Here is a 10,565-nt window from a genome sequence, read left to right as displayed (position 1 = left end):
CTAAAAATGAAACCATTCAAATAGTCTAAAAGTGGAAGGAGAGCTTAAGATATAGTGTCTCTGGGCACATGAGACAAGCAGGTGTTATCAGATATGTGGTGATTGTTTCTCATGTCTGAGAAGGTAGAAGATAATTATTGAACTTGGGAAAGGGAGAGACAAAGGTTGTTTCCAGTGTTGGGAAGTTAAGAGGGTCTTCACTGTTACTGATGGGATGTGGACTTAGCTGCAGTCATTCTGACTCCAGAGGAAAAGACATGTGGTAAAGTAGGTATGTTATGACAGGGCCCACGGGGCAGATGTTTCTAGAATAATGATGCAAGTTTCCCAGAGAAATCCCAGGTGTCTGTGCAGACGGGCCCACCTGGAGAAAAGGAAGTGGAACAAAGTTCTACTGGCTTCTTTGACCACACGAGGGAGACCTGAACAGCTGAAATGCGCCCGGTGTCAGATTTGGCTACAAGAATAAGACTACATTTTCTTCTTCCCAGAAAGAGGCCATGAGAACAGATGCTTCCTTTAAAAATAAAAGTCCCATAATGAAGCAGTGATTTTTAAAATTACATTATATTGAATTAAAAATAGGTAAACTGATCAGCAAAAAAGAATAGAATGCCCAGAAGTAGAGGTAACAACAGTAACAAATCGATACAAGGCAAAGACAGCAGATTATTACTGTCTAGTTCATAAACAGGTCCATCTGGAGAATTAGCTGAACTTCCACCACATACTATAGTAAACTGCAGTGGGTCAAATTAGATTAAGAACTTTATCGTGTATGCTTTCTTTTCCCCTTTTCCCTCCAAAGCATCAGTTTCCCCCACCCCCTCTCCCTCATACAACACCCCCCCATAATTTCCTAGTTCTTCTCCCAACTTTATGTAATGTGGGGGTGGGGCACGTGCTATCAATATCTTCCATGGAAACGCTGAAGGCAATTCACCCTTTTTCTCTGCACCCAGGATAGCCAGGGAATGGTCACTTGACCTAAATTCAGCTGACTCAATGGTCACTCCTAGAATTTTGATTCTTTAGCAGCTGTAAGAACAAGCAAGAACTGTTGGTCAATGGCATCCCAGCAGGCTCTTCCAATCATGAAGCATCTCCACTCTTCCAACATCTTGGTTTTGCAGAGCTCCTTGGTCTTTCCCACTTCCAAGTATGTTTCCCCAGACTCAGATCAATAGCCTGTGTATACTAGCCAGTGAGGGTCTTTCTATAAGCATAGAGTGCAATTCCAAAGAAATAACAGGAGGAACAGAGCATCTGCTGAGCTTGCTGGTGTCACAGTTCATCTTGGAATAACTCCTCTACCAGGGAAGTTCTCTGGTGGATGGTCTGATGTTTTCATTTCTTCCTCTTGCTTTTCCCTGCAGGAGGAGTATACTTCTGGATCCACTGATCTTGGTGGATATGATGGTTACCATGGCTCAGTCAGAGCTTTCAATATACTTTGCCAATTTTGCTTCATATATGTACATACACACATATAAAGTATATTGTATATGTAAGCTATATATTTCAAATATGTATTACTTCATTCCATTCTTTTACCAAGACAGTTCAAAACCATGATAATCTCACCATCTTCTGCTTCAATAACCTTCCAACTCACCTTAGGGCTTTTAGTCATGTGCCTCTGAAAGCCACCCTTCACAAACCAGATAGTAAAATAAATCTGACCCTCTAAGGCCACAGTTTAAAAACCTTCAATGGTTCCTACTCCCCATTGGAGAGCCAGTGAGACTGGTGTCCTCTATACCACTTCAGTCTTGTCCCTGGGCCTTGCCAGCTCTCCACAACATGTTCAACAGCATTAAATGCCCGAAACATCTTGAATATTCCTCCATGGCTTCATCATTTTGTTCCCTTAGTCTGACCTTCTCTTCCTCCTAATTTTTGTCCAGATAACTTCTGTTCAACTCTCAAGTTTCCATTTTGTCAGTGCTTCCAGAAAGTCTTCCCTATTACTTCCAAGGTACACTTTCCTGTGCTTCCTCAGTGCACACTGTCTGGCACCTTCCACACTGGATTGAAATGATTTAGTCTGTATCTTTCTCTCCAATAGACTGCCAGATTTGGGAGGGAAGGACAGTCCCTTATTTAGCTGTTTATGTGTAGAATCTAGCATGCTGTCTGGCATACAATACATGTTTGTGAAACAGAAATAAATCAAACAAATGAACCGTTAGCATGAGAAACTTTTGAGTTTTCTTAAAGCCTGTAACTGGAATTCTTACAAAGCTAATGGCATTATAACTTGGTTCTTCTGGATAGGAACATAACCACACATAGCAAAAACTGTGAAAATGTTCAATCTCCTTCCCCTGGTATTTTTCCATTTGTGCAAACTCCCCAAAGAAAAAAATCCAAAGGGGGGAAAATATATACAGATGTTCCCAGCAACTCCAATTATGATAGTGAAAAAAACTGGAAATAAGCCAAATGTTTAACAGGGAAATAGCTAAGCAAACAATGGGATTATTACATAGCTATAAAAAATGACAGAGGTGAGGACTATGTCAACATAGAGAAGTGTGTATCTGCTGGAATGTTAAGTGGGAAAAAGAACACAGGCCAGTGTTTAAACACTAGTGGTTAAGGATGTGTGTGCATATTAACAAAGACTAGGCCATTTGAAGAAATGAAAATAGCTGGGGTTCAGTGTTCATTGGGTCTTTGTTCCCTGTATGGTTCCATGAATCTATGACAATAGTGATTACAATGTCACGCAACATTGCTATCTTGCAAGTCTTCTGTGAGTAAATGTCTACATTACCTACCACTTTGTATAATCCAAGAGATCATTCAGTGCTAAATGCTCATAAAATTATGGTGAAAACAATGGCATTACTTCAAGACAATAGAATACTTTTCTTTCATTTACTTAAACAAGCAATGATCAGAGCTTAATTGTATGTTAGGTCATGTTCATGCTCATGAAATTTACAGTCTTCACGTGGACATGTGGTATTATTTTGACTTTTACATACTTGGGTAGCTACATATAAAGACCTGTTATTATAAAGGGACATCTGAAAGATCTCTGGTCTAAACCCCAGATGCACTTATTATTTCAATTTTATATTTTTGATGTCTCCAAAAGAGGTTTATGTGGAGTCACTGAGCTATATTGATAAAGATGAAAAGGCAGTCATCATCATAGGGCCCTGAAGTTGTGTCCTTTCCCTCTGCAGTGAACTATGAATTAATGTTGATGCCTCTTGGGACTGGATTATCTCGGGAATAGCAAAATATTGACTCAGCAAGATTTCGTACATCACAAATAAAAGATTTTAAAAAACACTTTGTTCTAGAATTTATTCATTATTTTGCTCACTGAGACCCTAAAAGTTGGAGGTAGCCAGGTTTTTCCAGATCTCTGGGAAGCCCTGATTATAAGTACCACTTTATCTTGAGAATGTGATTGTTTTAACTAGGGGCCAAACACTAGTGCGTGGTTAATAATATAACTATATAAACATTTAATGAACAACTGTCTACTAGCCTTACTATTTCCACTGACACGTAACTGAGTCAGAAGCAGTTTCTATAGCTCGCACCCCTGACCTACAGACCTTGCCCTCAAACTCCTGATGGGCTCTGGAGATTCCTGTGCCTATGAAGCGCTTCCTCTCCCCTTTTCCTGCATTCAGTCTCCTTTTAGCTCCAGGACTCAGAATTCAATTCAAAGCTATTAATGTGTAGTTTAATGTAGGTTCTGTGGTGATGTGTCATAAGTGCCCAAAAATGCTTTTTAGAAAAAAAAATTGAGAATACAGTCTACCAGTTTTTTTGGGGGGGGAGGGGTAAGAGTGGGGAGGAATGCCCCACATAAAACTTTTGATCAAAACTAATTTTAGCAATTATTCCTCATATTTTTTGTGCTTAAATATATGAACAAAAAACAATGTTGAGTGTTATGTTCAAGTGCCTGTTCTTGTTAATAGTTAGAGGGATCGGGCTGTCCATTCACCTACCCCTTCATTTTCTGTGTCTTGCTTTTGTGCTGTGACTACTGATAATCTGAAGATGATGATTCTCTATATTCCAGCAAAATCCGTTATTCATGCAATAAAGATTTAATTGTGCTGACCTAAACCCCAAACCCACAAAAATATGTCCAACATAGTTGGAGGAACAAATGGGAACTGAAGAATCAAGGCACAGTCTCTCCTGACCAGTCTACACCCTTGTCACACCAGCTTCCATCTTTGGGGTGACTGTGTTGTCTGTGGGCACAGAGAAAGTTACTCTCCTACTTCTTACATCAAAAGTGCAGGTAGATACTGAAGGCATTTCTTAAAAAAAGGTTTATTTTTTATTTCTTTATGCACATAAGAACTGGGTGTAAGCTAGAGATGCCAGACAGGAGGTCACCAGAGACGGACAGAACAGGTGGATGGACTGAAATACACTGCTGAGGGGAACAGTGGAGGAGATAGGAGAGGTTTGCTGTGCCCTGTGGGTCAGCTCCCTGGTGGGGATCAAACTCATGCTTCTTGGCTGCGGATAGCTTGACGGTGCTGTGATTTTAACTCCTGTGCTACCAGCGAGTCCCGATACTGAAGGTATCTTACCTAATGTTGTATTTCTCCTTTGAGGAGCTGTAACTAGAATGTTTGGCCCTGGACCCAAACTCAGAAGAATCTTGTTTAAAAGACTGTGGCTAGCAACAAATGCAAAGCTACTTGTTGCCTGGATAACTTCAATGTATAGTGACAAATGAGAGGACTTTCAGAATGATGTGATAACAAAAAAGAACCAGATATTTCAGACAATAACCATGTAAATAAAAAACCAATTTGGTATTCTTTATTTGAAGGTGTTATAAGAAGCATGTATTTGGGGCTCTGTGTTGGAGGCTCCCAGGCTGAGCTCCAACAACCTACCTGAATGGCCCAGAAAGCACCCCTAGCTGTTGCACCCCTCTGTCCCTCCAGAATTATCAGGTAATTGCTTTCCAGTTCTTGCCTCACTAACAGCAAGCAGGCAAGAATCCATTCATTCAGCCCTTGCGTGGGCCGCATAGCTACTTCAAATGAAAACCGGGAATCCAAATTCCTCTGTAGTTGAACGTGTATAATTAGCTTCTTGTGCATCCTGACCCCTGACGTTTCTGACGCATTTGGCCTGCAGTGTGACCTCGCTCAGACCTCCAATGGCTCCTCCACAGCTGGAGATGCCCCAAACTGCACGCAGAGCTTCCTGTGGGTGTGGCCTTGCAGGCCTCATGCTGGGCTGAAGAAAAGGGCCCAGTTTCAACCACTCCCAGGTTCTCAGTGCTTTTCAAAGGAATGGAGTGGCCCAGGAACAGCTGGCTCGGACATAAATGGACCCCTCCCTCCTTTCTCTTTTTATAAAAACGACTTCTGATGGAGGCCTCTCCAGAAACACTATAATTGGTCAGCTTGGGGTGCATTTGATGTTCTCCCAGATAACATCAGCTACTCTCCAGAGAGGAAAGGCAGGGTTTGCCCCCTGGGAGAGTGACAGCATTCGTTTCAAGTTGGGGTAAAGCCTGTGGTTCTTTTCCTGTGTGTGTGGGGGGGAAAACGAACACACAGTGTTCATTTCCTAAATACGGGATGTGCCGTAAGGCTGGCAGGCCATTTTCCACCATGTCACATCCTTCCGGATAAAGGCAGTAGGGGCCAGGACAGGAAATGGCCAATTCGCAGAATGAGACAAGGTTTTCCCAGGCTAGTCATTGGTTCTCTGGAACTATAAAGTGTGCTCATCCAGAAACAGCCTCAGATTTTTCTTTCCTGGAGATAGAGTGAATGGTAAGTGGGGAGCCAGGGGGATATTATCTGCAAAGTAGCATTGAACTTGTACTATGGGGTTTTATCCTTGGCCTGTTATATATTTGGGGTGGCTTTTTCTTATTCTGCTAGAGAATATTTACCTCCCTGGTCCTATGTCACTGGTGAGCTGGATTTTGCAAGTCAGATTAAGGTTTAGGAGTCAGGAGGCCAAGATTCTATGCTGGGTTCTGTGAAGAATCAGTCACTTCTAGAATCTGTCTGTGTTTGGATTTTCTCATCTTCTGAAAGGAATAATGATTTCTTGTCCTGACATGTCAGTATTAAATTGCTCTGTTTCTATGATTTAGTTGTCACTTTAAAGAGGTTCTTAATTACGAGGCCTACAGTGGATCTGATCGTGGAAGGCTTTCTTTTGCTCCCATTCTCTTTGTTAGTCATCTCCCTGGGCTTCAATTCAACTTGGTCCAATGAAGCCCAAAGTAATTGATAAACAAAAATTTTGGTTATTTAATTTAATTCAATTATTACTTTTATTTAAAGGACTTTTTTTCTAATAAAGAGACACAGTGGTATTAGTTGAATGTAATTTTGTGAGTTAGTTTTCATCAAGCACTCATCAAAGAGTGAAATTTCTGAAGATCTGATGAACTCTAGAAAAAAATAGCACAAACCACAACTTCGATTTGATTCTAACTAAGATAAGAGCCTAGACAAATAACAAACAGAAGAATTGCTTCAGGCTGCATCTAACCTAGAAAGATAGCTTAAAAAATATGACAGATAATATGATTTAAAAGTTTTGGGTGACTTGTCATTTTTATTTATCAGAGAAAACTGCATTGCAAAACTTAGGATCCCAGTCTCCATGTAGTAAAGGGCTTTGTAGATTGGCACAATCTACCGCTTGGACCAGTGTTATCTTTCAAACAGCTTAGTGCAGGGAGTTGCCTTCCTGAGTCGACATCTTATCTGGCAGATAGTTAATAGTGCCCATCCTTAGCGTCCTGGGGAGAGAAGCAGAAGATGGTATCATTCCTATTTGCATAGGCTGGTTGAAGGTTCTGAGGATTTGTGTGACTTGTCCCAGATGACTGGACTTGACACATGACTTCTTAAAAAATGACCCCAGCCTCCCGGCATGGTTGTGTGGGCAGGCTTAACGCTGGCCAACTCCCGGCTTGCTTATGGGGACCGCGAGGGGGAGCAGCCTGCAAACGGGACACTCGGGGCTAACTGCACGTCTGTGTCCCTGCAGGGCATGGAGCGGCCGGCGGCCCCGGAGCTGCAGGGAGCAGATGCGCTGCGGCGCTTCCAAGGGCTGCTGCTGGACCGCCGGGGCCAGCTGCACGGCCAGCTGCTGCGCCTGCGCGAGGTGGCCCGGCGCCTGGAGCGACTGCGCAGGCGCTCCCTGGCGGCCAACGTGGCTGGCAGCTCGCTGAGCGCGGCGGGCGCTGTGGCCGCCATCGTGGGTCTCTCGCTCAGCCCGGTCACCCTGGGGGTCTCTCTGCTGGCATCGGCCGTGGGGTTAGGGGTGGCCACGGCCGGAGGGGCCGTCACCATTACGTCTGACCTGTCCCTGATCTTCTGCAACTCCCGGGAGCTGCGGCGGGTGCAGGAGATCGCGGCCACCTGTCAGGACCAGATGCGGGAGGTCTTGAGCTGCCTGGAGTTCTTCTGCCGCTGCCAGAGCCGCGGGGACCGCCAGCTGCTGCAATGCGGGAGGAACGCCTCCATGGCCCTGTACAACTCTGTTTACTTCATCATCTTCTTCGGCTCACGTGGCTTCCTCATCCCCAGGCGGGCCGAGGGGGCCACTAGGGTTAGCCAGGCCGTGCTGAAGGCCAAGATCCAGAAACTGGCTGAGAGCCTGGAGTCCTGCACCGGGGCTCTGGACGAACTCAGTGAGCAGCTAGAGTCCAAAGTCCAGCTCTCCACGAAGTCTAGTAGTGGCCACGACCTCAAGATCTCGGCTGATCAGCCCTCGGGGCTGTTTTTCTGAGAACATCCTTTTCCTTAATGACTGAGGCCAGAAACTGTCCCTGTGGGATGCTCCAAATTGGTAGCTCCCTCAGGAACACACTATGCTGGGTTAGAGCAGCATGCAAAGAATGAAAAAACCGAGCTTGAGTCAGGGCATGTGTGTCTGCAATGTCCTTTCGTATTACTGTGATACCCTGCCTGGGCTTGACTGCCAGTGACATTTTATTTCAAGGTGACTTGGAAGCTACTTTTTTGTCAACACCGTTCAGACACACCTGTCTTCAAGTTGTTCCAGGATCCCTGGCCATGCAGGGTGATGTAAGCCGAGGCTGGAGACAGTGTGCTGCGGACACAGCCCTCTCTGCATTCTCTTTAAGCCCGAATGGACTTTGAGTTTCTCAAAATGTCTGTGAGAGGAACTTAAAAACCTCTCTTCCCAAGAAAAACAAAACACTTCTTTCCAGTGTTGCTTGAGTACAATGAAGCCAGAATCCAGAGCAAATCAGCCTCTGAAGTGTGTGAGAGGGTTTAGGACCCAAGAGAGGCCTACCCTAGCCTACCCTACCTTATCCTCTCAGCTTGCCCTCTCAAGCTTCCAGCCAGGCGGGTGGAGGGACCTTCCCTGGTGGCTTCTTATCCACAGCTCCAGTTACTTTGAGAGGGGAAACCAATTAAATGGTCATCTGTATTCTGCCTGCCCCTCACAACAAGTAGCTGAGGCCAAGAAGTGACCCACAACTTCATTGTTGACATCTTTGCTAGAGAAGAGAACATTAGCTTTTGAATTAGACAGCCCAGGGTTTACTGTAAGGTCTGTTACTACCGGGTGACCTTGATCACTCAGTCTGGCTTCCTGATCTATAAAACAAACCCTAAAACATCACAAAGCTGCCTGTCTCTCCAAGTGTGGCCCCTGGACTGGCAACATTAACATCACCTAGAAATGTGTTAGCGAGGCAGGGTTTTGGACTCCACTCCGTACTTCTGCAGCAGCCTAGCAACTTGTGTTTAAACAAGCCCTCTGGGTGATTCTGATGCCCTCTAAACTTTGAAAACCTCTGCAACAGATGCTAGCTTCTGAGACTTGCCGTGAGCTTTCACAGCATCTCATGGTCTCTCTAGGGGCTTCAGAGTCATTCACAGAAGGTCAAGGACAGACTGTCCCAGAAGTGCAAGTATGTGTGTATGTGCTGGTCAGTGCATCCTGGGGGCAGTCTTCCTACATGTGAACTAAGGGGTGTAGCCTACTAAGCCCTTTAGAGGGCAGTGTAGCCCACTCATTGTGGAAACTGGTACAAAAGGAATGTGAACCTACTGGATATTGACCGCTATTACCTTCTCTGAAAACTGCCAGACCACATGTTGCTATTATTATTTTTAATTTATTTTAAGTTTATTATTTAACTACCGTTTATTGTTTGCATTTAATTTTATTTAATCACATTTTGTAAATAATGAGAATAGTTTCTCTCCCTCAGAGGGGAGTGTTTTTTCCTCCAGTGTTTTAAATGATCCTTTTAAGTAAGTGTGCAAAGTTCTGCATAAAGAGATTGGGAAATGAGTTTAAGCATATAACTAAATGGAGGCTTGATTTGTAGTTAATAAGTGATGCAAACACTTTTGTCCTGAAGGTACTTTACCAACAGACAACACTTCACCTGAAAAGAGCAATTACTTAGTTTAGGGAGAACAAAACCCTATTAAAGACGTGTGAAGGAAGCATTTTTAACCTTGGAAGCAGGTGTCCTATGAAGTTATTATTTATGGGTGATGGACAAAATCATTGGTTTGATGGGCCTTTGGGACTTTGGGAGCTGTAATAAATCTGTAAGCTGTCCCTAAGGAAATACTTAGAATTTCTTCCATTTCCATTCCTACAACTGTAATGTTGAAAATACATTGAAAAGTCTTTGGGAGTTTATTGACAATGCTTTAAACGTACCAGTCTATCGCAGGCTTCCCAGTAATGGCATTGTGTTTGAGAAAATAGAATTTCAGTGCTGGGGTAAGGGATGGCTGCTTCTATATTTTTATTTTTCTGTAAATTGCAATCAATTTTCATCCTTCATTTCCTAGACTACCTGGCTTAGGTGCCAGAACACCACAATGTACTTCACATTGTCATTTGTGTTGTGTCACCAAGGTATAGTGTCCTAACTCCACCTTGGTTAATGTTTAGGTTTTAATTATTTTCTTCCAAGATCTTCTGGTGTTCCCCAGAAATAATTTGGGCACTTCTGGAAGAGGGAGCAGCAGCAGCAAACTTTTCCTAGCACTAGGATATTCTGGATATATCAAAATCCAAAACTCAGAAGTAATAATTTTTGTGGCCCATGGTTCATTTGAGGAAGAGGGTTTACTTTGGAATTCATTGAGAATGAACAGTTTTCCACCCTCTTATGTGTTTGTTATAACGATTGGTGCCTGTACCAGGATTTAGTCAAGTTTATTTAAGTGGATTCTAGAGGCAAATATTATTTATTTTTTTATGTGGGAATGTGAGTGAAGCTTTTCCTGAAGGCTTTCAACTATACACAAACAGATTGAAATGGTATGTTGTAAAGGGAAGGAAGAGGGGTATTTAGATTACAAGTGTGCTTCAGAAAAACATCCAAGTTTGAAAAATAAATATGTTTGTGCTAAAGGTTTACGTGCTTCTGTGAGTTTCTTGGATTTGCAGTCCTTTGGATTGCTTTCTTTCACAATAAAGGGGATTCATTTGGATTCAAAGAAACTACATTCTGCTCTATTTAAAAAAGAATCCTTAGCAAACATTCTTTTCCTCTTTGCTTTGATGTATTTGCCCCCAGGCACCTG

At 43.3% G+C, this 10,565-nt stretch overlaps 1 protein-coding gene across 1 annotated transcript; it reads left to right on the top strand.

The window, feature by feature from the left end:
• Positions 1 to 5,736: 5,736 nt before the first annotated feature.
• On the top strand, positions 5,737 to 10,364 carry APOLD1 (apolipoprotein L domain containing 1). The gene is made up of 2 exons (XM_004693264.2): positions 5,737 to 5,786; positions 7,024 to 10,364. Exons 1-2 carry the CDS (start codon positions 5,784 to 5,786, stop codon positions 7,765 to 7,767), a joined length of 747 nt encoding a protein of 248 aa, XP_004693321.1. The 5' UTR covers positions 5,737 to 5,783; the 3' UTR covers positions 7,768 to 10,364.
• The last annotated feature ends 201 nt before the right edge of the window (positions 10,365 to 10,565 follow it).

This window comes from Condylura cristata, unplaced genomic scaffold, assembly GCF_000260355.1.
Source record: "Condylura cristata isolate star-nosed mole 26May11 unplaced genomic scaffold, ConCri1.0 scaffold00036, whole genome shotgun sequence".
NCBI lineage: Eukaryota > Metazoa > Chordata > Mammalia > Eulipotyphla > Talpidae > Condylura > Condylura cristata.
This window is presented reverse-complemented; position numbering and strand designations above follow the sequence as displayed.